Here is a 26,673-nt window from a genome sequence, read left to right on the forward strand (position 1 = left end):
ATGATCTTAAGGTCCTTTCTAACCCGAACTATTCTAGGATTCTATCTTAAGGTCCTTTCCAACCCTATCTGTTCTATGATTCTATGATCTTCCATAGGATAGTTTTTAATAGGAAAGAGGCAGCCTGGTGCCTGATATTTCATAATTAGTGCTGCTGGCTTCTGCACTGGCTTAATTTGTGCCAGGGCTGAGCTATGGAGATTATGCTGCCATGGGAGGATCTTGCCCTGGCATCTTCCTCTCCTTTTTGGGGTGATGGACCCTACCCCATCTCAGCAGCTGTCTTAAAAGGGGATTTTCAGCTACTTGCGGGGTATTTTTGCCTGAGGAGGAGGGTTTGGCTTTGATCCCCCCAGATCCTCACCCCCCTCCCCAGGTGCAGATGCCAGCACCTCTACCCCAGCTATTTTTACCCGTCGGGCTCACAAGCCTTCAACAGTGACCTTCCCTGAGGGATTCTGCCACATGGAGGGGGGGCAACAGCCACCAGCTGTAGCCCTGGTGGGGCACCCATGGGGTTGTGACATGGCTGTTTCTTGTTGGTGGCAGCAGCCAGTGAAGAGGGTTTTGGAGGGGCTGCTTGTGTCTTGGTAGAGGAGGAGGATTGAGCCTGAGAAAGGAGCCACTTGTTCGGCTCCAGAGGCAAGTTCATGGTTCAGCCTTTATTTGGCAGAGAGGGCACAGCCTGGGAGCTCCCCCGGTGCTGTCAGTGTGGAGCATCACAGGTTGCTTTGCACCCTTTGGAGATGGGTTGGGTGGCATTTTGCAAAGCTCAACAGGGAATTAACAAACTGTTCAGCCCCTCAGCACCCTCCTGCTTGGTGCATCCTCCAGCTCTGTCATGTGCATCACCATCCCTTCCTTCCCACTCCAGGCCGGTCTTGTAGTGGCCATGTTCCTGAGTCAGTGGTGGAGGGCAGCATGCCAGCAGGTCAGCTAAACCCCAGGGACAACGAGCACTGTCACAGCTGAAAGCCAGCCAGGACCAGGACCTGGAGTCACCGCCAAGGCATGGTGCTGCAGCTGAGGCTGGTGTGCCAAGCGTACCAGACTCCATGCCCAGCAGCACATCCTTTCACTGCGGCCAGACCATGTGGATGGAAAGCTGCAGCCCGACAAGTAGGAGCCCAGCATGGTGGCTGTTAGGGGGTCCACATCTCCCCCCCATGTCACCACTGCAGTGAGCTGAAGCTCTGTGTCCTGCAGGGAGCCTCACTGGCCAGCTGACACCATCCTGCACCCTATGCCCCGTTCCTATGCCAGAGTGGGTGCCCTCCCTGGCTCAGCCATCTGCCAACCATGAAGTACTCATTGCGCTTCTGCTTCCTCTCAATTGCCTTCCTGCTCATCTTCATCATGTCCCTCCTTTTCACCTACCCCCACCACAGCACTACCTACCTGGACCCTGGTGGGCTGGGTGGCATCCACCAGGTGAAGCTGGTGCCTGGCTACACTGGCATGCAGCAGCTCAGCAAGGGGAGCCCATATCTCCAGGGCTGCACCTGCCACCGCTGCTCAGCCGACAAGGCTGGGGCTGCTGACTGGTTTGATGGGCGCTACGATGGCACCGTATCCCCAGTGTGGACCAAGGACAACATGGACCTGCCACCTGATGTCCAGAGGTGGTGGATGGTGAGCAAGGGGATGGGCCCCCTCATGGGTCTTCCACACCTCGGGCACAGGGGGGCACAGCTTTGTCCTCCACTGGCTGATGACACCCCACCCTCCTCCACCCCTTGCAGATGCTGCAGCCGTAGTTCAAGTCCCACAACACACACAAGGTCCTGAGCAAGCTCTTCCAGATCGTGCCAGGCGATGATCCCTACCGGTCCCGTGACCCACGTCACTGCCGCCGCTGTGCTGTGGTTGGCAACTCAGGCAACCTGCGAGGCTCTGGTTATGGGCCGGAGATTGACAGGCACGACTTCATCATGCGGTAAGGACAGGGGACCCACTCAGCCCCACAGCCAGCACGGAGGCACAGGGTGATGCTGGCAACACCAGGGGGTGTTGAGCTCCCATTGGTCACTGCAGAAGCATCTCCAAGTCTGGAGGTGCCAGGGGCTTGTCCCTGCTCCAGCTGCTCAGTCAAGAAGCCCATCATGGGTTCTGCTGGGTGCTGGAATGGGTCCAGCCCTGCCACCTCCCCTGGGCTGAACTGGGGGACCACCAGCTCATCCCAGCACCCTGAGCATCAGCAGGCTGGGAAACTGCCCCTTGGCAGCATTCAGCAGGTCACAGGGGACACCTGTGTCATCTGCAAGGGATGGGGTGTCTGGGAGGGGAGTGTCACCTTCCCCACTCTCTCCCCAGGATGAACCAGGCCCCTACAGTGGGTTTTGAGGGTGATGTGGGTGGTCGGACCACGCACCACTTCATGTACCCCGAGAGTGCCAAGAACCTGCCTGCCAATGTCAGCTTTGTGCTGGTGCCCTTCAAAACCCTGGACCTACTCTGGATTGCCAGTGCCCTCTCCACCGGCCAGATCAGGCTGTAAGTACACGGCTGGCATCAGCAGCACTGGACTGGTCACTCACCTACCACAGGGGCATATCCCCTGGGTTACTCCCTCAGTTCCTTCTTCCCAGAGCATCCCAATGGCTGGCAGCTGAGCCTGGGATTGGACGATATGGGACCCCCGGTTGCTCACCTGCCTCTCCACTTTCTTCCCAGCACATACGCACCTGTGAAGCCTTTTCTGGGGGTGGACAAAGAAAAGGTAAGGAAGGCTCACCCCTACTGCTGAGATAAGCACCTGTTTGGCCATGGCCCCTGTCACCCCATCACCTCCTGGAGTCTTGGTGCTACTTCTTGGGGTGCTAATGCTGAAAGGAGTGTGGATGGCTATAGCACTAACCCCAGTGTGTTCTCCCAGGTGCAGATCTACAACCCTGCCTTCTTCAAGTACATCCACGATCGCTGGACAGAACACCATGGGCACTACCCCTCTACTGGCATGCTGGTGCTCTTCTTTGCCCTCCATGTCTGTGATGAGGTGGGTGATAGCTCCTTGGGGTCCTCCTCTGGGCTGCTGGGTCCTGGCTGGCACAGGCTGTAGTTGCTGGGACCCTGAACCTTGTGGGGTTAAGGAGGAAGGTAGCTTCTTTGGGACCAACCACAGCAGTTTCACTTGCTCCAGTTGCCTGACAACTGGATGGGCAACCTGCCTGACAATGGTGATGGGCACCCTTGAGTAGTGCAAAGGCCAGAGGAATGTATGGTGTGAAATCCCAGCAGGGTAGCAGATGCTCAACCAAGGGGGGTCCCCAGCCTGTTGTGGGAGTAGGGCTGGCTTACCCCCCTCCTCACTGATGCAGGTGAACGTCTTCGGGTTTGGCGCCGACAGCCGGGGCAACTGGCACCACTACTGGGAAAACAACCGCTACGCCGGGGAGTTCAGGAAGACGGGAGTGCATGACGCCGACTTCGAGGCACACATCATTGACATGCTGGCCAAAACCAGCAAGATTGAGTTGTACCGGGGGAACTGAGCCTGCCCCAGTTCTTGGATCTCCCCAGGGCACCAGCTGGGCACCACAGCCCTGTGCCACCAAGGGAGCCAGCCCAGCCATGCTGGGTGCCTCCAGCAGCCAGTCAGGTTCAGAGCTAAAGGAGACTTTTTGTTTTTTTTAATTATTATTATTAAGAAACCTGGATAAAAAGGATTTGTAAACACAATCAGTGACTGATGGAAGCGGTGGCCAGCTCGCATCTCTTTACAGTCAAAGCAAATGCTGCTCTTTTTAAAACAAGAACCCTCTACCCCAACCACCAAAGCCGGGTGACTTTAGGGAACACGAGCATCACATCTGGGCTGAGGGAGACCTGGTGGCTGAGCAGCTTCGCCAGTGGAACCAGCTGCTTCTTTCTTCCTTTATTTTGATATGGGCTTTTTTACCCACCTGGGGCAGCTGCTGCCATCACTTCCCTGGGGAAGGCTCCTTCCCAATATAGAAGTACATCCTGGTGTAGCTTCATCACATAGACCCATCATGGGGAGCTGGTGGCCGTAGGAAGCTCACCATCACTGATGCTCTGCTGTGGGCTGGTGGCTGCTGGCATGGCCAGGCTGAGAGATGGAGAGGAATCCCAGCTTTGGGGCTGGGCATCCCTACTCCTCTACCCAGGGAGATGGAGAAGGGAAGTGCCTCCCCAGAAATGGAATCAAAACCACATTATTTGGGTCAAACAGGCAGATGGGCTGTTTTTTTGTTGTTGTTTTTTATTAGGAGATGCTGGAAAGACCAAGAGAAAGGAAACCATGGAAAAAGTCTCCCAGAGAGGGACCCTCAGCGTACATGGTCGGTGACAATGCTGGGTGCTTTGGCACAGTGGTGGCACAAGCACCAGGGTGCCAGGAATGGGACAGGGGCTGCAGGACCAGAGCCCTAGTTGCAATAGTTTGGGGAACAATCACCATGGGTTTTTTTTGGGCTTGGAGATATTTTTTTACCCTTTTGTATGGGGCTTTCCTGCAGCAGCCTCTTACCTGTTTCTCTGCTTTGGTTTGGTCATTTTTCAGGGTTTTCTTTTTTTTCTGAGGTTTCTTTCTGCAGTTGTGAAACACAAGGGTTTGGGTCACCTGGAGCAGGCACTGAGCATCCCCTGGGCTGGCGAAGTTCATCTTTTCTGTGCACAGGGCTTTAAACCTCTGAGTTTCATGGTGGGTTTTGGTGGAAGCAGTGCCACCCCAGCATGAGCTGCATGACTTGCAACTGCTGCGGCCAGCCTCAAACCCCACCCTGGGACACAGAGGCAGATTGCAGCAAGCCCAGGTCTCCACCTTCCTGGGTTGGTTTCCCCTTTTTTTTTAGTGGAAGAAAACTAAAACCCACAAAACCACAAGCAACAATGAATGCCTTGACCATCTCCTGTTGGCTGCACCAGGCTGTGCCCACTCCTGTACCAGCAGAGGGGACTTGGCTGATTTATCTAGCAGTCAGACCCACTTCCCTCCTCAAGCACGGCTGGCTCTCAGCTGGGAAGTGCTGCAGGGGGACACGGACACATCCAGGTCACCATTTGGCTGGAGAGGCCAAATCCAGCTTGATGAGTCTGACCAGGGCCAGGCAGGCCAATCACAGGGTGAGCAGAGGTGCTGGGTACCAAACCCACTGGCAGCACAGTGATGGTGTCTGGTGTGCCTGTGGCTCCTTGCTATCCTGACAGAATTTTGGGGGGGTGATTTCCTTCCCCTTCCCCCTTTTTAAACAGTTATTGTTATGTAAGCTGTCCCAATAGGACTTGAGTCTTCTGTTTTTCTGGCAGAGCAGCCACTAACCAGGTGCAGGAGGAGGATGGTGCACAGCCAGCAGGAAGCTGTCGTGATGAACACCACTATACTGTACATAGAGGAGATGTCAGGCAGAGGCTATGGGCAGGGAAGAAGGGCCAAGGCTTTGTCTTCATCACATGGTGCCTGATGGAGCACCCATCACCTCCCACCCCACCGGGAGCGTGAGAGACACCAGTGCTCTGAGCTAGGGCTGGGAGCAGGCAGTTGCCTTCACCTGTAGCTTCTGTGTACATGGAGATTTCTGCACACAACTGTCTTAAAACAACTTTAAAAAAAACACCCAAACAATAAAAAACCATGCATCAGAACTTCTCTGTGTTTTCCTTCTAGTAGCCCTGCCTGCTAACATAGAATCATAGAATCAACTAGGTTGGAAAAACCTTTAAGATCCGGGAGTCCTCAAAATCTGAAACACTGAAGTGGGTTTTCTTCCCTCTGTTGCTTTCCTTTCCAGACACTCCATCCTCTAAAGGCAAGAAGACAGAACAGCTTTGTGAGGACTGTCTCTAAAGGCAAGAAGACAGAACAGCTTTGTGAGGACTGTCACATTTACAGAGCACCCTGTGCTCTCTCCAGGCCACCACATTGCTTTGCTTTTACCAGGGTAATGGGCTAGAGGTGGACAGTGGGACTGAGGATGCACCAGCCCACAAACACCAACCAGAGCAGCTAGAAGCAACCTGCAATGACACCTCCAACAGATCCCTCAAGAGGAGGCAAGACACCAATTTAGAAATGTATTTTAGTTCAAGACACACTACATTTCAATCATAAAATGGTTTGGTTTGGATTGGAAGGCACCTTAAAGCTCATCCAGTTCCAGCCCCCTGTCATGGGCAGGGACACCTTCCACTTCAGGATGTGAGGGAAAGGGAGCAGGAGGGTCAGTGGGTCTGGGAGTATGTCCTGCTCTCCTCTCTTCTCCCTGCTAGGGCTGCTACTACTGGGCTGGACATCAGCCACCAGTTGTGATTTGCACCCATGCAGCAGAGCAGGAGCTGGCCTGGGTGCCCAGCAGCAGAGCCCCGACACCACTGCTCTGACCAGAGCCCACCATTAGGTGATGCCACGGCTTGCCTAGACCCTGCATCCATGTCTGATACAGCTCTCCTGACCCTCTCTGGATGCTAAAAAAGAGGTCCCAGCTCCTAGCTCCCACCACCAAAGGCTGGACCCTGTAACAGGCCCAGTGTCCCAGCAGGATCCCATCCAGATGACCAGGGGATTGGATCCTGAAGGACACATGAAGCTCCTGTGCAACAAATCACTCACTTTGGGAGTAGTTAAAATGCCTTTTTAATAACATACAAAACCAGCAACATTTAGGCCAACCAAAACATGAAATGAAATAAAGCATGAAATAAATGCAGTCTATATAACAGCGTGGTCTCAGTGGAGAGGAGTAAACTCACTCTGACTTGTGTGCTTGGAAACAACTGTTCACATCCTACATCATGGGGTTTAGCCATCAGAACAGCTTTGTCTCTCCCAAACCCCTTTGAATCCAAAACTGGCAGAGGTGAAGCCACGGCTCCTCTCAAATGCAACCACCTGGTGCAAAGTTTCTACATCCCCAGATCTCAAAGGAGTAAAAAAGCATTGCCAAGCTGCTAGAGATGATCTGTGGGTGTCTGCCTGCCACAATACTGCAAAAGGAGAGGGAGATGGCTGAAGTGGATGGGGAACCACACTACTGAAGTTGTTCCTTGCTCTGTCCCACCTCAGCTATATCCACTGCACAACATTCGCAAGTGTAAGGCACTAGGAAAGTGTTTTCACAGGTTCAAACTTCAGTTCTTAAAATTTCAGCAGCAGCACACTTCAGAAGTCCTCCGAGCCCCTTAAAATCTCTGGAGATTGATGAAAGCATGAAGGGGCTTTGGACACGTATTGGTGCACCTGATAACCAGAAGTAAGAGTGGAGAAGGGAAGTACTGGTGCAGATGGCAGTCTCCTCTCAGGAGACCTGCCCTAGGTGCCTGTCCAAGAACAGGGAGCCCTTCTCCCACAGAGTTCAGGGGTCCTGCAACACAGCTGTGTATGCAAGAGCCATCACTCATACACAGGTAGGACAGAGCAGAAAGGGACAGAAAAGACTTTGTCTCAGGAGCAGCAGCAAGGAGTTGATGAGGACCAAAAAGGGGTTTCCCTGACCCATGCTGAAGATGCTGGAAGTGTCAACATCATCTAGCTGCCTGCCACTAGTCTGGAACCAGCTGCAGTCACAGTGCATGTGTGCTCCTTCCCCCAAATGTGACTCAGGTCGCTTCTCTAGTGGCGTAGCTTGTCATACCTGCAAAGCAGTGCTTTGTTGTTGCAGAATGGCTCCAAGAGCAAGGCCAGGGATCCTTGGAGGCCTTGTGCAAGCAAAGCAAAGTGTAGGCCTCACATGTACCTGACTGTCCTGGGTTCAGCAGCAGCAGTCATTTTTTGTCCTTCTTGGTAGCTGGTGCAGTGCTGTGTTTTGGCTTTCAGCTGGGAACAGAGCTGATAAAAATGATGTTTTGGTTTGGCCAAGGACTTTGTGAGTCTCATGCTCTGCCAGGGAGGAGGGAAGCCGGGAGGAAGCAGAGACAGGACACCTGACCCAAACTGACCAAAGAGGTATTCCATACCACAGCACATCATGCCCAGGGGGGAACGGAGAGGGACCCGGAAGGGCTAGGGGACTGCAGGGTTGGAGGAGGTATCGGTTGGTGCTTGGTCGGGCTGGGGGGGCAAGTTATCGGTCACCTGGTGATGGGGTGTTGTATTCTCTTCCCTTGTTATTTCCTTTATCATTACTATTATTGGTGGCAGCAGCAGTGATTTGTGTTATACCTTAGTTACTAAACTGTTCTTAACCCGTGGGAGTTGCATTCTTTTCGATTCTCCTCTCCATCCCTCCAGGAGTAGGGGGAGGACAAGAAGGGGGGAGTGAGTGAAAGCTGTCTGGTTGGGGTTAAATCACGACACTCCTTTTAGACAGAGTTCCTGGATGAGGTGATGGTGAGTGCCTGCAGCTATTTCAACAGCATGAAGCTGCCGGTGGTCCCCATGCTGTTCCTGGAGCTCCACAGCTCCTGGCACAGCCTGGCCAAGCAGCAGAAGATGGGTAGGCACAGCACCAGTGTGGGATGAGGCTGGGGTGGCCCTGGTGACAGAGTGCCTAGGGCTGGGTTCCATAGTGGGCACAGGTGCTCAGGGACAAGGGATGGGGAGCCAGGAGTGTTCCAGCATGAAGGAAAGTGCTGGAGGGCCACAGCATGGCTCTGGGGTGAGTGATGGTGTCCACTATCTGGGATGGGGAACCAGGTGTTTCCTGAAGCAAAGGATTCATGCCCAGGGCCAGGGATTGGGGAACCTTGGTGTCACCAGGGTGAGGGTGCCCAGAGGCTACGACTGGTTACTGGGGGGTGTCCCATGGATGTGGATGAGTGTTGGCAGTCGGGGGAGACCTGCACCAGGGAGCACAGCATGGGGCTGGGTGAGTGTTGCTGCTTGGAGGAGTTGGGGCAAGAAGGGCTGGATACCCTGCACAGCATCAAGGATGCACTGGACCCCCACAACCTCATAAGCCCCAGCAAGGTACTCTTGAGGGTGGCACCAGCACCAGGCTGGCACCCCTTGTGTTCCCCCAAATCCCCCATCCCCACCCCTGTGGGTCAGAGACCCTCAATAAACTCCTTTGCACCTGCAGCCTCCATGCACTGTGATGTCTTTTGGGGGGGCAGGACACCCCAACCCATCCCCAGGGTTTCCCTGCCCCAAGCAGTGCATACCCTCAGGGTGGGGGAATTGGTGGGGTCCCACTTTAGCCCCTTCCCCAGAAATGTGGGGTTGAGAGCTTTCCAAGCTGTGTTGGCCATCCCCATGCCAAGGTAGCTATGAAGAAAGGGGCACCAGCACCTGCTGCTTCACCAAGAAAGCCACTGAAATAAAATAACAGTGACTATTTTATTGAACATTGTTTTAATACCATATCAAAATACCTTGACTACTGAAGGAAGCCCCCCTCCCCCCCCCCCCCAAGCTCTGAACTCTTTGAAGGTTTTGGGTTTTTTCCCCTAGTTTTTAATATATAAATTCAGAAAGGTTTCCCACAGGGGCACAGCCACCAGCAGGGTAGGCCTCACCAGCAAAAACATACCCACCATGCCTGGGGATGGGCTGGGGGATCACTGTCAGGAACTGACTCCATCTTGGCACCTCTGGCAAAGCCACTGCCATGGCCAGGGTGGCCAGGGAGAGGCCATTTGGGACCTTCCCCATCCCCTCCTCAAAAGGGTTCGACTTCAAGGAGATGGCATGGAAGTTTTGGCAAGGAAGGAGTTTTGGCAAGAGGAGCCCAGCAAGGGGTGGCAGACGGGCAGTGGGAGGCTGTGGCTCTCCAGTCTCTGAGTGGTTATAGCTGAGTTAAAGAGTGACCAGTCTGTAAACATCACTGGGGCCGGAAAGAAGCTTCAGTTGTGGTTGGTGGGCTTTTTCTTTTTTTTGCCATTTTTTTTCTTTTTTTTTTTTGTTACTCATTGTAAACACTTGATAGACAGACCCCTGTGGCTCAGCAGAGGGAAGCAGTGTCCCCGTTCCCAGCATGGGGCAGAGTCCCCCATCTCCAGCTGCTGGGCCTGGGGTGGAGATCTCCAAAGGGGAGACAAGAAAGAGGAGAAAATTTCTGTTGAGTCAGTGCAAAACCACTGAGCAGAGCCCATGGGCAGGTCCAGGTGGGAGTTGCTGATGAGGAGTGCCACATGTTCTGTTTGGCCAGCTGTTTTCTCCCAACAGTTCCCCCTTTTGTTTTGGGGTGAAAAGCCAAACATCATGGCAGGGCTTTGGCCGAAGGTGTCCTTGGGGCCTCCTTGGCAGGAAAAGCTCTCCTGGTGACCAGCAACTGTGGAGGGGAGAGTGGGTCACTCCAGTGGTCTCACACTTGTCTTCTCCTGGATGGTTCTTTATTTTAAATTGTTTAAATAATAATAATAATAAAACAGAAAAAGGGCAAAAATACAATAAAATCCAACAAACCAAATTAAAATATAATTATAATAATAAACAATTTAAAAAAATCACTGTTGTCCCAAGTGGGTTCAAGTTTCTGAGTTTTATTTCTGTCTTCTCGAGGAATTAAAGTTAGCCCAAAACTCCAGGAGGGGCAGGGGGGATGGGGAGAGGAGGTACAGCAGGTATAACAAGGTGCCCTGAAAAGGCAGAGATGATCCCAGGTGAGGAGCAGGACAAGAGGTAACAGCCTCAAGCTGTACTAGGGGAGGTTTAGATTGGATATTAGGAACAATTTCTTCACTAAGATGGTGCTGAGGCATTGAAACAGGCTGCCCAGGGCAGTGGTGGAATCACCGCCCCTGGAAGTGTTAAAAAAACACATAGATGAAGCCTGCAGTGATATGGTTTATCAGTGGTCTTGGCAGTCCTGGGGTAATGGTTCAACTTGATGATCTTAAAGTTATTTTCCAACCTAGTTAATTCTATGATTCTAGGAGCCACAGCCAGCCCATTCCACCCTCCCAGCCCAGGATTTAAACCCAGCACAGGAAAATCTCATTTGCCCAGCCCACTGCAGGCTCACCTTAGAGAGAAATCAGCAAGCATGCCCAGTAGGTCAATTGGAAGGATGCTCCGGGCAAGATCTGTTCACTTCAAACCATGAGTCTATACAGCTACAGAGAGGAAAGCATGTCACCACCATGCTGCTGAGCCTCAGGATGTCCCCGGCTGTCCCCCTGCCACCCATCTGGCTGTATCCCCTGGTCCCTGTGCAGTACGTTTTGTGATAGATGCAGAGGCAGGGCAGCCTGGCTATCATATCCCCCTGCAGCAGCTCCTCCAGGCAGATCACACACTCACCAGAGTCCTTGGTCAGCACATCATCTGGGAGGAGAAGGCAACGGTGAGATGTGGTCCACTGTGGAGGTATTCCCATTCCTGGGATGGAGGGAAGCCCACGGTCACCTCTGTGGAGGCAGCTGGGATGGGGCTGGCTTCCAAAAAGGCACCACTGAGTAGGGCGTGAGCATCAAGAGGATGGGAGATGCAGGAGCAGTGCTAAGCCCAGTAAGCTTCACTGCTAGTGAGGGGAGGAAAGCAATGACCCTTCTGAGGGGCAACCCAGGAGGACACATGTCCCCTACCCCAGGCAGGACACCCAGACAGGACAGATCCCTCTGGCACAGCACACTGCAACACAGGGAGGGGGCTGTCCCCCAGAGGGTCCCAAAGGTGTAAGCGGCAGGGCTGTGCAAGGACTGTGAGCTGCACCATCCCACTGGAGCACAGCCCTTCAGCAAGCCCATCCAAACCGCCTGCTCATGCAGCCTGCAGCGTCTCCAGCCTGCCTGGAGCCATCCCAAGCCAGCAGGACACTGTGTCCCTTGCAGAACCTGGCTCTTACCATTGTAGGAGAGGGGAGGTTTGCTCAGACACATGATAAAGTGCATTTCCATCTCATCAGAAGCCACTAGTTTGGAGCAAATGGGGCACTTGAAACCTGGAGGGAGAGCGGAAAGAGCCCTTAGTGAGGGAAACAGAAGAGTCTATCCCACATCCCAGCAACAGGCAGCTCCTCACCTGCTGCCTGCATGGTGGCACAGACCCCCTGCAGTGCCCACTGGGCACCTGCTCATCCTGTGCTGGCTGCCAGCAGTGCCAGCATGGGGGAGAGCCACCTGAGAGGGGATAGCTGCCTGAGCCAGTGTGTGGGTCATCCCCATGCCTGCTGCGCAGAGGGCACGGGGAGCATGACAAGGCAAGAGCACACGTGGTCACCAGCTGCTGCCAGGCCTTAAAGGGCAAGCAGCAGCCAGGGGCACACAGCACCTGAAGCTGGTAAGGGCAGGGGCACATCTCTGTGCCTGGATGGTGATGTCTCTGCTGCCACAGCAAGCCAGGAAAGCTGCAAGGAAGGAGAGTTTGCTGTAGGCCTGCAGCAGAGGACTGGCAGGCCACAGCCATGAGCCCACATTGCTGCTTTCTCCACCTTTTGGCAGGAGAGAGGTGGGTGCTTAGCCCTCCAATGCCAGCCACCAGCTCCAGGAGCAGGGGACCCTGCAGGCTGGTGTCCCAGCTTGATCTTGGCACTGCCTGGCAACTCAGATTCTTGGATGAAGCTGGCCAGATCTGCTCTGCATCCTTACTTGGGCATGAGGATGGAGCCCATCTGGTGTCAGGGTATCCCACCAGTGGCACCACAAGCTCAAGCCATACAAACTGCCATGGCATCATCCTCAGCACCACCAAGCCAGGCTGCCCCAAACCCAGGCTTACTAAACCCCAAACTCTTAGGGAGCAAAACCCCACCCAGACCTGCAGGTCACCCACCCAGGACTCTTGTCCCACTGTGGCTAACTCAAGGCCACACAGTTTATCACTTCCCAGTGCAGTGGGGTCAAGCTGCCACAGCTAAACACATGCATGCCACCATGGGTTTGCACCAGAATATCTATCAACTCCCTGCCTGCAGAGAGGGTAACTTAAGGACCTGACTTCTAAAAGCAGATCACATTTGACTGCAGTGCTGCTTAAGAGCTTTCTTCATATATATGCAAAGGCTACTCAGGAAAGGAATGTACACAAATTATCTAAGGATGAATCAGGTTCTTGTTTACTACCACATGGACATGACAAGTGCATATTTTTTGCTTCTTGGAAAGGAGAGTGTGGGTGGCTTTAAGGGTAGGTAGGTCAGACCTCTGCCATGCAAACAGCCAAGATAATCTGTATTTATCATTGCTTCTAATGAGAGAGCAGTTACTTCCCAGCTCCTAGGACAGGGATGCCAACTCCTGCCCCTCTGGAGGGTAGTTATTCCCAGGGAGGGAACAGCAAGGATGAGCATCATGGATAGCAGGGGACTGGCTCTAAAGGGACCTGCTAAAACAGGGAGACCCTCTGGTAGGGTGTCACTGCAGGGACACATCCCTGCTACAGGGTTTCTGATGTAAGTCCAGCCTTGTTTGCACCAAGGCCTAGATGAAAGGGCAACACCAGCAGCTGGAGCCTCATAGGCAGCAACCCCAACCTGCCTTCTCTCCAGCCTAATTTTACTCCTGACTGATTTATACCTTGTGGCAGCAGTGCCCATTAGCTGAAATAGTCAGGTGTTATTTTTCTTTCTCCCAAGTGTTTATCCACCTGGTGTATTTATAGAGCAGGCTCAGATAGCCTCCCAGCCTGCCTCCTGCAAGACCCAATTAGCCTCCCCTTGTGAGACACCTTTCCTGTCACTCAGCTCCCCTGGCAGCCTGCCTGTCTACAGCTGAATCCATCCTGGTTGAAGGAGGATGGTCTCCCAGCACCAGGGAAGCTCTGGGGACTGGTTTCCAGGGGCAAGCCCCTGGCACAGAGTGGCTGCAAAGGGCTCCCTTTGGGAAAGGTGTTCCAGCTGCCAGCTTGGTGTCAGGATAAGGCACTTGCAGAGGTGAGGTACCATCCCCCATGCACCACAAGGGAAGACCTCATTATCTCTGTGTGTGTCCCTCCCCTTTTCTGTGCCAACGTGTTATTTTAAATAGCTGCACCAGATCTACCAGCTTCAGCATCATTCAAGGGGATCCAGTGAGATGTGCAACCAGGGCAAAGGATGAGACCACCCAGCCCAGGGCATGAAGCAGCAGGAGCCAGGGAAAGTGCAGGGCCCTTTACAGGTTCTGGTGAGCTCTGTTGCCATGTCTCCAGGCCTCTTTGCTAGCTGGGGTAGCTTTAAGCACAGTTATAAATGGCTGGCATGAACACCTATCACGCTCCTCAGCGCTCCCAGAGCAGCTGGCAGGGGAATAGGGACCCCCAGTGCCACCACGCCCCTGTGACAAGGATGTGGGGACATTGTGCAGATGGAGGGGCCCAGGCTCAAACCCCAGCACATGTGTGATCTGCTCCAGGCACAGATGCCAACTGCTGCATGGGTCTAGGGGCTGAGCCAAGTGCACACACTTCCCTGGCTCTCCATTTCACAGGACAGAGCAGTGGGGTGAAAATACAATTCCATAAATTCCTGGGTCCAAGTAGGAGTGAGGAGCCAGCATGGAAAGGCCCCTGGGGCAGGGGGCACCCTGCACTCCAGCTGTCAGCACAAATTCTTGGCATTGCAAAAGTAACTGCCTGCATCCCCCTCCATGGCAGGCACTGGAGCCTGGGAAAGGGGAGGCAGGGAAGGGGGTTTAGCTCCTTCACCCCTTCTCTGGGTGACTTTGGGGGAATGTTGTGGATGGAAAACCCAGTGAGGCGAGGGGACACCCAACAATGGAGCCCAGCACCACAGAGCATCCCTCTGTGGCTCAGGCAGGCGCTGGGGCCCAGAGCTGGTCCTGCAGATGAAAGGGCTACTCCCCCCATGGCCAGCCCTCCTCCAGGCTATGTGATTTTCCACATTCCCCAAAATCCCTGTTAATTTATCCTGCCTAAGATCCCAGTCCAAGCAATGAAGGAGATTACATTTTGACAGCTGCTCATAGAAAATTCCGCTCTCTCCCTCATCTTCAAGCCCTTCTCACCCTCCTCCCACAGGCATGGGAAAAAAAAAAAAAAGACGAAGGGCCCAGCTACTTCTCCTCACCTGGGCCTCCCACATCCATGGGGAGGCTTAGGGATGCTCCAGGGAAAGGCCATGGATCCTTCCTCCTTCCCAAGGTACCCTGGGCAGCTGATGACGCTCCTGCCTGCAGCATGTTAAACGTGAAGCTGGCAATGTCACCACATGTCACAGAGATGTGCAGGCAGGCACCAGCACTCACCAGGAGCGAGTCAGGAAGAAGAGGGGAAACAGGCTGGCCCAGAAAGGCAGGTTCAGATCCAGACCTGGACTCATATCCTGCACAAGACTTTGAGAAAGCCAAGAGCTTCCCAGGGCTTTGAGAGACAGGTTAGCAGGTAATGTCATCTCTCTGACGGCTTGGTCTAGAAGCTGAGAGCAAGCAGCACTGGTGCTCTCCAAGGGCTACTACCCTCTGAATACTTTTAGGAAGGTTACATAGTTAATTTTAGAGAGCTGGGTGAAGCAGAGCTGGGAACCTCTGAAAACCTCCAGCAGGTCCTATGCAAGTTGAAAAAGCCCTGCAGTTAATTCTCACAGTGGCAAAAGCACTGTCACACAGGCTGCCAGAGCTTTGGTGGTGGTGGTAGGGTCAAGACACCTTTCCAACCCACCTGTAAACATTTCAAACACAGCTGGGACAGGAAATTCCCATCACTTGTGTCTACAAGTAATGCCCACAACAACCTGTGAATATTAGAGAAGCCACTAAGCACTACAACATGGTCAAACACACTACATCCTGCAAGTTGAAGTGGCTGCTCCCCTTGGGGATGGGCAGGATGGTATCCATGGGAACTGCAAACACATCCCTGACCACAGGAAAAGGTACATGACATGTCCACATTTAATCACCAAACCCTCTGCTAGCTTGGTGTGCCTCCAGCAATGGGAAGAAAATGCTGGTGAGGGATGATGTACCCTGAAGGCAGGGGGAAGCAGCAACCCAGGCACAACCAACCCACCACATACAGAGTAGCACTCACCAAAGTCATAGCCAGTTGCCCAGGACTGCACTACCACAGTGGGATAAACCAGAAGTCCTGCATATAGCAGCATCCCCAGAATATGCCTACCTCAGCACGGGTCCCTCCCTCCATGCCACCACCCCATGGGACAACCTGATCAACAGGGGACTCAGGGATAAGCCCCAGGCTGCCTGATGTCCACTTCAGCTGCACAGCACATTTTCATGCGTCCAGAGGGCATCCTGGGCCCCTGGCCAAGGGAGCTAGCTTACACCAGGTCAGGATGTGCCTGAGCACAAGAACACAGGGAATATTTGGTCCAAGCATGCAGGTAGAGTCTTGGTGTCTCCTCCTTCCTGAGCAAACCCAGAGCATCCCAACTTCTTCTGCAGCTTCCCTGACCTCACCAGCTGAACTGGCATCAGGTGGAAGCTGGAAGAGACAGATCACCTTTAAAATAATATGCTAGTGATCGAAAAGGGCAGAAAGACTGAAAGACCCCAACTATGGGTCCAGTTGGTCAATCTGAAGCAGAGAAGTATGTGGGGTTGGGTGAAGTGAAGGGATTCTGAGTCCTCCCCTTCCTTTACCCCTCATGAGCTCCAGCACAACCCCAAGACGGATCATGGAAGAGTTGTCTTCCTCACCAGCCAAGTGAAGGAAACCTGTAGAGCCAAGATATTCAGACCTGACATTTCCTGGAAAATAAATTCACTCCGCATTTTTCTAAAGTGACCCCAGCTGAAGCACAGAGTACATTTTTCATATCGGGGCCAATCTGGACTGGTCAAAGGGCCACTGCATGAACTGTCAGTTGTTTAATTTGTTCAAAGGCTTGTTGTTGCTAAGGGCCCCATTTGAAATCATTCTTCTACTGGGTCACATGAGAGTGAAGGCTTACAATCGAACTGTAATTTGGGGTGTGAATTCTCCAGAACCCCACTGCACCCAAGAAAGCTTGTGTTTCTTCCTTATTAGTTGGTGGAGACATTGCTGTTATCTTGTTGATCACATCTGTGGGGATCTATCTACGTCCATCTTGCCATTTTATTCCCAGAAACTGAATCTCCTGTGCAGGTCCCTTGACCTTACTTCATTTTATGGTAAAGCCGGCTTTCAGCAGGATTTGGATTATTTTCCTCCCTTTCTCTAAGGCTTCTGCTGTATCGCCCCACACAATAATGTCATCAATGTATTGCAGGTGTTCTGGGGCTTGCCCCTGTTCCAGTGCGGTCTGGATCAGTCCATGGCAGATGGTAGGGCTATGTTTCCAGCCCTGGGGCAGTCGGTTCCAAGTGAACTGGACACCCCTCCAAGTAAAAGCAAACTGTGGCCTGCACTCTGTTGCCAAAGGAATTGAGAAAAACGCATTGGCAATATCAATCGTGGCATACCACTTGGCTGCCTTTGACTCCAGTTCATACTGAAGTTCTAGCACGTCTGGTACGGCAGCACTCAAGGGTGGTGTGACTTCATTCAGTCCACAATAGTCTATTGTTAGTCTCCACTCTCCGTTAGACTTTCGCACTGGCCATATGGGGCTATTAAAGGGCGAGCGGGTCCTGCTGATCACTCCCTGACTCTCCAGTCTACGGATCAGCTGATGGATAGGAATAAGGGAGTCTCGGTTGGTGTGATATTGCCGCCGGTGCACTGTTGTGGTCGCAATTGGCACTTGTTGTTCTTCGACTTTCAGCAGCCCCACAACAGAAGGATCCTCTGAGAGACCAGGCAAGGTGGACAGCTGCTCAATTTCTTCAGTCTCCAAAGCAGCAATACCAAAAGCCCATCGGTACCCTTTTGGGTCTTTGAAGTACCCTCTCTTGAGGTAGTCTATGCCAAGGATGCATGGAGCCTCTGGGCCAGTCACAATAGGGTGCTTTTGCCATTCTCTCCCAGTCAGGCTGATTTCAGCCTCCAGTACAGTCAACTCTTGGGATCCTCCTTTCACTCCAGAAATATAGATGGGTTCCACCCCTTGACAGCTTGATGGCATCAGGGTACACTGTGCAAAGGTATCTACTAGAGCCTTATACTTCTGTGGGACTGATGTGCCAGGCCATCTGATCCACACAGTCCAGTAAATCCAACTGTCCCCTACCTCCACCTGGCCGGAGGCAGGGCCCCTCTAATAGTCATCACAGGATTGGGCGCTTAAGTCATGTTGAAAGGGATTATTCTTCTTTATCACAGGAGGTGGAGTAAAATCAGCTCTTCCACTCCACCTGGGAAACTGCTCACCAGAGACTGAAGCCACAGCTTTCATGGAATGATCATCACAATCAGTAGGCAGGTCTCAAAGTTATTCAAAGGCCATTCAAAATTTTAAAAACTCTCAAATGATGCTGGAAATACTCTGGTAGGGGATCTGGGGGTGTAAGGGAATTTCTCCTTCATACATTGACCACCCGAGGAGGAAACAAAATATGTGTAATTGCTAAACACTTCCATTATATACCTCCCTAAGCGTAGAGGTGATGACCACACTGGGAGGGCAAGTCAGTCCAGTCTCCTGATCAGTGAGTCTATTGTATTACATGTCATTACCATAAAGTACAGTGAAACAAGAACTTTAGACTAGCCCCCACCAGCCAATAAACACTAACACAGCAAATACTGGCTGTAAGTAAGGTACAACATACAGAAACTCCAAGATCAAGAGCAACAAATTTGAGAACCGATAAATCAGCATAGTGACAAGCGACTATTAATCTGAAACAATGAATGCTTATCACAAATATGATTAGACACACTCTGGTCAGATCTTTCATTACCTCAACACTTTGGGCCCCACGTTTGGTGCCACAAAGAACTGTCGTGGTTTAAACCCAGCCAGTAACTAAGAGCCACACAGCCGCTGGCTCACTCCCCCCCCTTCTCCTCCCCCTGCTCCCAGAGGTATTCGGAGGAGAACTGAAAGAATGCAACGCCCATGGGTTGAGATAAGAACAGTTTAGTAACTAAGGTATAACACAAATCACTACTGCTGCCACCAATAATAGTAATGATAAGGGAAATAACAAAGGAAGAGAATACAACTGGTCACCACCCACCAACCAATACCCAGCCCGACCCCAGCAGTGATCTAGTCCTTCCAGGTAACTGTCCCCAGATTATATATTGGCATGACGTGCTGTAGTATGGAATACCTCTTTGGCTAGTCGCTGGTGGCCTGAAGACATCTGGTTGATGGGCTATTAAAGTATTACACAGCAGGCAACAACATACAATTAAGTTCATTGGCTGTTTTCCCCTAAAATTAAATCCCCTTGAGGTACACATCGGATTTCCCCATCATCCCGCATTACCCACCAAGTGTATCCAGGTCCCTGAGCAAAAGCAATCCCATGAGTGGGTTTGCCTTTACTTGAAGCAGGAATAACCCAGACTGTCTTCCCTAGCAAATTCTTCATATGCACCACAGGAACTTTGTCCCCCTCTACAATATGTAGAAGTTCTGATTGGGCTGGGCCAGCTCTGTTGGCAGATCCTCTGGTGTTGACCAACCAGGTGGCCTTTGGTAAGTGTGTATCCCAATGCTTGAAAGTTCCCCCACCCATTGCTCAGTGTAGTTTTTAACAGCCCATTGTACCTTTCGATTTTCCCAGAGGCTGGTGCATGGTAGGGGATGTGATATACCCACTCAATGCCATGCTCTTTGGCCCAAGTGTCTATAAGGTTATTCCGGAAATGAGTCCCGTTGTCTGACTCAATTCTCTCTGGGGTGCCGTGTCGCCACAAAATGTGTTTCTCAAGGCCCAGGATAGTGTTCCGGGCAGTGGCGTGGGGCACAGCGTACGTTTCCAGCCATCCGGTGGTTGCTTCCACCATGGTAAGCACATGGCGCTTACCTTGGCGGGTTGGTGGCAGTGTGATATAGTCAATCTGCCAGGCCTCCCCATATTTATACTTCAGCCATCGTCCTCCATACCAAAGAGGTTTTAACCGTTTGGCTTGTTTAATGGCAGCACGTTTCACACTCATGAATAACCTGGGCAATAGTGCCCATTGTTAAGTCCACCCCTCGATCACGGGCCCATCTCTATGTTGCATCTCTGCCCTGATGGCCTGAAGTGTCATGGGCCCACCGGGCCAAAAATAATTCACCCTCACCTTCAGCAGCTTCTGCAACTTGTTGTTCGGGACTCCATACAGCTGCCTTCCATCTCCAACACTTCCAAAGCACTGGAGGGGCCCACTGACCTAGATACTTGCCCTTACTGTCCCATACACCCTGCCACTCATGACTGTCCAGCCTTGGGGAAAATCTCTTGGTCCTCCCATATCGTCATCTAACCCCAGGCAAGGCCCAAACCTGACTCTGCTTAACTCTCTGGACCAGAATAAATGGTCATGGGCAAAACACACTCTGTATGTGTGCCAACTCGGTGATCCCCATCACAATCAGCAAACAGGTCTCAAGGGTATTTTAAGGCCATTCAAAACCTTCAAAACTCTCAAATGATGCTGTAAATGGTCTGGGGGTGGTGGGGGACTGGGAGGGTAAGGGAATGCCTCCTTCACAGGTTTAACACCCAAGAAGGAGAAAGAATATGTGTAATTGCTAAGCACTTCTATTATATACCTCCCAAAGTATAAAGGTGGTGACCACACTGGGAACATAAGCCAGATCAGTTTCATGATCAATGATTCTATTGTATTACAAGTCATTGCCATAAAGTACTATGAGATAAGAACCTTAGCCCAAGCCCCCCCACCAGATAAACACTAACACAGCAAATACCAGATGGAAGTAAGGTACGATATACTGAAACTGTGAGATCAGGAACAACAACTTTGAGAGCCAATAAATCAGCATTGTGAGGAGTGTCTGTTAATCTGAAACAGTGAATGCTTATCACAAATACGATTAGACGCTGTCATCAGATCTGTCATTATCTCAACCCTTTGTGCCCCATGCTGGGCACCAAAAAGAACTGTCATGGTTTAAGTGCAGTCAGTAACCCACACAGCCCACTCGCTCACTCCCTCCCTTTTTCTCCCCCTGTCTCCTGGAGGGATGGAGAGAAGAATCAGAAAGAAAGCAACTCCCACGGGTTGAGATAAGAACAGTTTAGTAACTAAGGTATAACACAAATCACTGCTGCTGCCACCAATAATAGTAATGATAAAGGAAATAACAAGGGAAGAGAATACAACACCACCTGTTGATACCCGGCCTGACTGAGCAGTGATCTAGCCCTTCCGGTTAACTGCCCCCAGTTCTACATCCTGGGCATGACGTGCTGTGGTATGGAATACCTCTTTGGTCAGTTTGGGTCAGGTGTCCTGTCTCTGCTTCCTCTTCTCCCTGGCAGAGCACGAGACTCAGAAAGTCCTTGGTCAAATTAAACATTTGAGCAGCAACTAAAACCATCAGTGTTATCAGTCTGTTCCCAGCTGAAAGTCAAAACCACAGCACTGCACCAGCTACTAAGAAGGAGAAAAATGACTGCTACTGCTGAACCCAAGACAGTATCATCTTCTGAGATCATCACCCACCATGGAAGTGATGCTCTATCTGCCTCTGAGAAATGCAGCTAGCTGGTGATGTTTTCTTGCAATGGGGCCATGTAAGAAACTCAGAACTAGGGATATTGTTTATTAAGACTTATGTTAAGCTCGATGTAAAAGTTAGGCAATAAAAGATATGAAATTGCTTCTGCAAACAACCACCAGACATAGCCTGCACAAGATGAGATAACCGCAATCGCTTACACCGACTGGGAGCGACCGAGCACCACCGCCCACAGAGTCGAGGGGGAGCTCTCGGTCTGTCGATCCTGTCCGTGTCTGGGCCGGACCAGATATCGCTTCTGCAGAACATAAAAAATGCTGTGTAATGCTTCTGCAAGCATAAAAAGATGTATAAAAGGGGGCTGTTTGAACTGCTCAGCGCGGCAGTTGGCGGAGCGCAGACTCCCCTGTCGTCCAGCGCTGTTTTGCTCATATTCTACTTGCTATAATTAATAAAATTTTAATTGGATTATGATCCGTTGTGGTCTCAATTTATAACAATTTCTGGTGCCGTGACTCGGATCAGGAACGGTGGGCTTTGGTCCTCCGGGGAGGCGCCCCGCGACATTTCGCGGCCCCGCGACCAACAGCTTACCCCAACCTTACCGACGAACCTAAATTCTAGAATAATGAGCAAAGAAGAAACCGGTAAAATCCCATAAAAATTCTGTGCACGGGAGTCCGGACGAAGACGCAGGACGCGTAAGTATATTGCGAATTTGCTCGCGGGTTTGCCGTTCGGGCGGGATTGGGTTTCCTGGAATATAACGAGTGAGAGGTTCGATATACTGAACCAAGCGAGTGTGGACTCTTAAGTACTGCGTTTCCCATCTCCCGCGAGGGACTGGGCCAGGAACAAGAGGAGTGAGTGAGTGTGTGTTTGTGGATATTCCAGAAGATGGGGGCGAAGGGCAGCAAGCCTTCGACTCCCATGGGAAGGGTACCCACTGTACCTAAGAATACCCCTCTGGCATATATCTTAGACAATTGGAGATATTTCCCTGGAACCCTAGGGAAAGATAAACAGAAAATGATAGAATATTGTACTAAGATATGGGGAGGGAAGAAGATTTCTAAAAATGTCTTTTGGCCAGTCTATGGGTCAGAAGAAGATTGGGTAAGACAGCAATTAAACCTCTGGGTTAATAATAAAAAACCCCTTAACCCGGAGGAGAGTCAGTATGCGGAAGTGTGGCTAGAAAGACCAGGAGCTAGACTTTATCCGCTGAATGAAATAAAGACTAAACAAAAGAAAAAGAAGGAAGAGTTAGACGAAACCCTTCTGATCCCGCCTCCTTACATTCCTCCTCCTGTTCCCGCAGCCCCTCCAGAGGTCCCCAGAGCGCCCACTCCCCCACCAGAGTCGGAACAGGGGTCTCCCCCTCCTCCTAGACGCATAACTAGAAGTCAAAAAGGGGCAGCTCAGATGTACCCCCTAAGGGAAATGCCTATGGGGGGACCTCAACCTGTGATCGGATATATTTCCGTACCCTTAAACTCGGCTGACCTACGGGACTTTAAAAAAACAGAGATGGGAAACTTAATTGAAGACCCACTCGGAGTGGCAGAAAGATTAGATCAATTTTTGGGACCAAACCTTTATACTTGGGATGAGATGCAATCTATCCTTGGTCAATTATTTACTACCGAGGAAAGAGATATGATTAGACGAGCAGGAATGAGGCTGTGGGATGCTCAACATGCCCAGGGACCTCAAGCAGATATTAAATGGCCACTCCAAAGACCTAATTGGGATAACCAGGATCCGGTGCATAGAACTCATATGCAGGACCTGAGAACTATAGTAATTCAGGGAATTAGAGAAGCAGTACCCCGTGGCCAAAATATCAATAAAGCATTTAATGAAATGCAAAGGAAAGACGAAAGCCCTACTGAGTGGTTGGAACGACTGAGGAAAGCCCTTCAACTGTACTCTGGGGTAAATCCAGACGACCCTTTAGGGCAAGCGCTCCTCAAAACTCAGTTTGTGGCAAAATCATGGGAAGATATCAGAAAGAAAATTGAAAAGTTAGAAGACTGGCAGAATAGAGGGTTGGATGAATTATTGAGGGAAGCTCAGAAAGTCTACGTAAGGCGGGAAGAAGAGAGCAGCAAGCGACAAGTAAAAATGATGGTAGCAGCGGTCAGAGAGGATCGCAAAGGGCGAACTGGTAAGCACAGATTTGTTAGGACGGAACAAGGAAACGTAGTAGTAGAAAAGGAACAGAGATATTGTTTTTACTGTGGAAAGAAGGGACATATAAAGAAGAACTGCAGAGAAAGGATCAGGGATGAGGAAATATTGAAAACGGAATAGGAAAGTCAGGGGCTCTATATCTTGGGGAACAGGAGTCATCATGAGCCCTTGATAAAACTAAAAATAGGTCCCCATAAACAAGAGTTCACCTTTTTAGTAGACACTGGGGCTGAGAAATCAACCATTAAGCAACTACCTGAAGGATGTAAAATTTCCCCTGAAAAAGTACAAGTAATTGGGGCAAAAGGAGAACCCTTTAAAGTAAGTAAAATCAAAAATGTGGAATTCGAAACTGAAAATAAATTTGGAATGGGTGAACTCTTGCTCGTCCCTGAAGCAGAATTTAATCTGTTAGGACGAGATTTAATTGTTGAATTGCAATTAGAAATTATAGTGAAAAATCAAGAAATAACAGTGTCTGCTTATCCTTTGACCGTGGATGATCAAAAACAAATTAACCCCGATGTCTGGTACTCTCCGAACACAATTAGTAGACTAGAAATTCCACCGATTAAAATCCAAATTTCCGAACCCCACATACCTGTGAGGGTAAGGCAATATCCCATATCCCTAGAAGGACGGAGAGGATTAAAGCCAGAAATTGATCGATTGTTAGCACAAGGAATCTTAGAGCCTTGTATGTCACCCTTTAACACCCCCATTTTGCCTGTAAAGAAACCAAATGGGAAATATCGGCTTGTACATGATTTGAGAGAAATAAACAAGAGAACTATCACCCGATTCCCTGTAGTAGCAAATCCATACACATTGTTAAGCAAGCTAGGACCCCATAACTCATGGTATAGTGTGGTTGATTTGAAGGATGCCTTTTGGGCCTGTCCACTGGCAGAAGAATGCCGTGATTATTTTGCCTTTGAATGGGAAGACATAGAGACAGGCCGTAGACAGCAATTGAGATGGACCGTGCTTCCCCAAGGGTTCACTGAATCCCCTAATCTGTTTGGACAGGCCCTGGAAGAACTCTTAATAGAATATCAGGTACAGACGGGGAATGTGCTGTTACAGTATGTAGATGATCTGCTCATAGCGGGGAACAATAAGGAGAATGTAAGAAAAGAAACCATTCAACTCCTAAACTTTCTTGCACAAAAGGGACTACGGGTATCACAAGAAAAGTTACAATTTGTGGAGGAAAAAGTGAAATATCTGGGACATTATCTGTTTAACGGCCAGAAGATATTAGACCCAGAACGTATTAAAGGAATTCTGGAATTACCTATGCCTGTCACTAAGAGGCAAATTCGGCAGGCATTAGGGCTATTTGGATATTGTAGGCAATGGATAGAGAACTACAGCTTTAAAGTTAAATTCTTATATGAACAACTGTCTAAAGACAAGATACCCAAGTGGACCCCTCAGGATCAAGAGCAGTTTGCCAGTCTAAAAGGAGAGCTAAGTCAAGCACCGGTTTTAAGCCTACCAGATTTAAAGCGGCCATTCCATTTATTTGTTAACATACATGAAGGAACAGCATTCGGAGTATTAACTCAGGAATGGGCCGGACAAAAGAAACCAGTGGCATACCTATCAAAGCTGTTAGACCCTGTGAGCAGGGGTTGGCCGAGTTGTTTACAAATCATTGTAGCTGCTGCCTTGTTACTTGAGGAAACGAATCGCATTACCTTTAATGGAGAAGTTATCTTATATGCGCCCCATAACATCAGGGGAGTGTTACAACAAAAAGCAGAAAAATGGCTTACAGATAGCCGGTTATTAAAGTATGAGGGAATACTTATAGAATCCCCTAAGCTATCTTTGAAAACTATTGGAGCGGTTAACCCCGCTGAGTTTTTGTACCCAGGAGAAGGTAATGAACTATTGCACAATTGTTTTCAAACAATTGAACAACAAACACGCATTAGGCCAGATTTAGAAGAAGAAGAACTACAATGTGGAGAAGTATTATTTATAGATGGGTCATCACGAATAGTGGAAGGTAAACGATTGTCCGGATATGCCATCATTAAATTGGAAGAAGGAGAATTTAAGACAATAGAATCAGGCCCCCTGAGTGCCAGCTGGTCGGCTCAAGCCTGTGAGCTGTATGCATTGTGGAAAGCATTAGTGTCACTGAAGGGAAAAGATGGAACGATATATACAGACTCACGTTATGCGTTCGGAGTAGTACACACTTTTGGAAAAATATGGGAGGAAAGAGGATTTGTTAACTCACAGGGAAAAGAACTGATACACCCGGAATTAATTCGGCGAGTTCTGGGGGCATTGAAAATGCCAAATAAAATAGCAGTAGTACATATAAAGGGACACCAGCGAGGTACAAGTTATCAAGTTAGGGGAAATAATGCAGCGGATACAGAAGCAAAACGAGTGGCAGGCAATTATAGTATGATTTTGACTATGCAACAAGTACCTGTTAGTAAGAATTTGAGTTTTGAGTCTACAGAAGAGGAAAAACTAGAACAAATGGGAGCTAAGAAACAAGATGGGAAATACATATTGCCAGATGGGAGAGAAGTCTTGCCGAAGGGCATAGCACTTGAAATATTTAAAAAAATACACAGTAAAACACACTGGGGAACTCAAGCGTTAGTTGATCATTTCAATCAACAGTTTGCCTGTATAGGCGTATATAATATAGCAAAGACAGTCACGACAGCCTGCGAGACCTGTCAAAAGGTTAATCGAAACAACATGAGACAAAGATCTCTTGGAGGACGTTCCCCAGCGTACAGACCTTTCTCACACATACAAGTAGATTTTGCTGAACTACCTAAGGTAGGGCGTTACAGATACTTATTAGTAATGGTGGATCATTTAACACATTACGTTGAGGCTTTTCCTACCTCCAGGGCAACCGCTAACCAAGTCACTAAAGTTCTACTTGAACACATTATACCTCGATATGGAGTACCTGAAGTAATCGACTCGGACAGAGGAACACATTTTGTGTCAAAAATTGTTAGAGATCTGACGAAAAGCTTGGGTATTAAGTGGGAATACCATACACCATGGCATCCGCAAAGTTCGGGAAAAGTTGAAAGGATGAATGGAGAAATTAAAACTATTTTGACTAAATTAATGATAGAAACCAAATTGTCATGGATTAAGTGCCTTACCCATGGCACTATTAATT

The 26,673-nt window shown here is 50.2% G+C and overlaps 2 protein-coding genes across 3 annotated transcripts in view; one reads left to right on the plus strand and one right to left on the minus strand.

Moving 5' to 3' along the window:
* The first annotated feature begins 383 nt into the window (after positions 1 to 383).
* On the plus strand, positions 384 to 5,576 carry LOC133221187 (CMP-N-acetylneuraminate-beta-galactosamide-alpha-2,3-sialyltransferase 2-like). Its single transcript, XM_061369895.1, is given in 6 exon segments — positions 384 to 1,632; positions 1,743 to 1,936; positions 2,314 to 2,493; positions 2,674 to 2,719; positions 2,876 to 2,995; positions 3,318 to 5,576. Coding segments are annotated over 6 exon segments (1,047 nt in total). The 5' UTR covers positions 384 to 1,299; the 3' UTR covers positions 3,492 to 5,576.
* A 4,181-nt stretch (positions 5,577 to 9,757) lies between these two features.
* LOC133221188 (E3 ubiquitin-protein ligase ZNRF1-like) overlaps positions 9,758 to 26,673 on the minus strand; it is a 33,945-nt gene continuing 17,029 nt past the window's right edge. The window contains exons 2-5 of one of the 2 annotated variants that reach the window (XM_061369897.1): positions 11,682 to 11,777; positions 11,056 to 11,161; positions 10,860 to 10,950; positions 9,758 to 10,225 (exon numbers count right to left, since the gene is read on the minus strand). In XM_061369897.1, coding sequence (XP_061225881.1) covers positions 10,893 to 10,950; positions 11,056 to 11,161; positions 11,682 to 11,777 — 260 coding nt within the window. In that variant the 3' untranslated portion in view covers positions 9,758 to 10,225; positions 10,860 to 10,892. Of the gene's footprint in view, positions 10,474 to 10,859; positions 10,951 to 11,055; positions 11,162 to 11,681; positions 11,778 to 26,673 lie in introns of both variants that reach the window. The other variant, XM_061369896.1, reaches the window with a different exon arrangement.

The sequence above is a fragment of the Neopsephotus bourkii genome, unplaced genomic scaffold, assembly GCF_033783945.1.
Source record: "Neopsephotus bourkii isolate Nb327-2 ecotype Australia unplaced genomic scaffold, CSIRO-AGI_Nbou_v1 NB_1515, whole genome shotgun sequence".
Lineage (NCBI taxonomy): Eukaryota > Metazoa > Chordata > Aves > Psittaciformes > Psittacidae > Neopsephotus > Neopsephotus bourkii.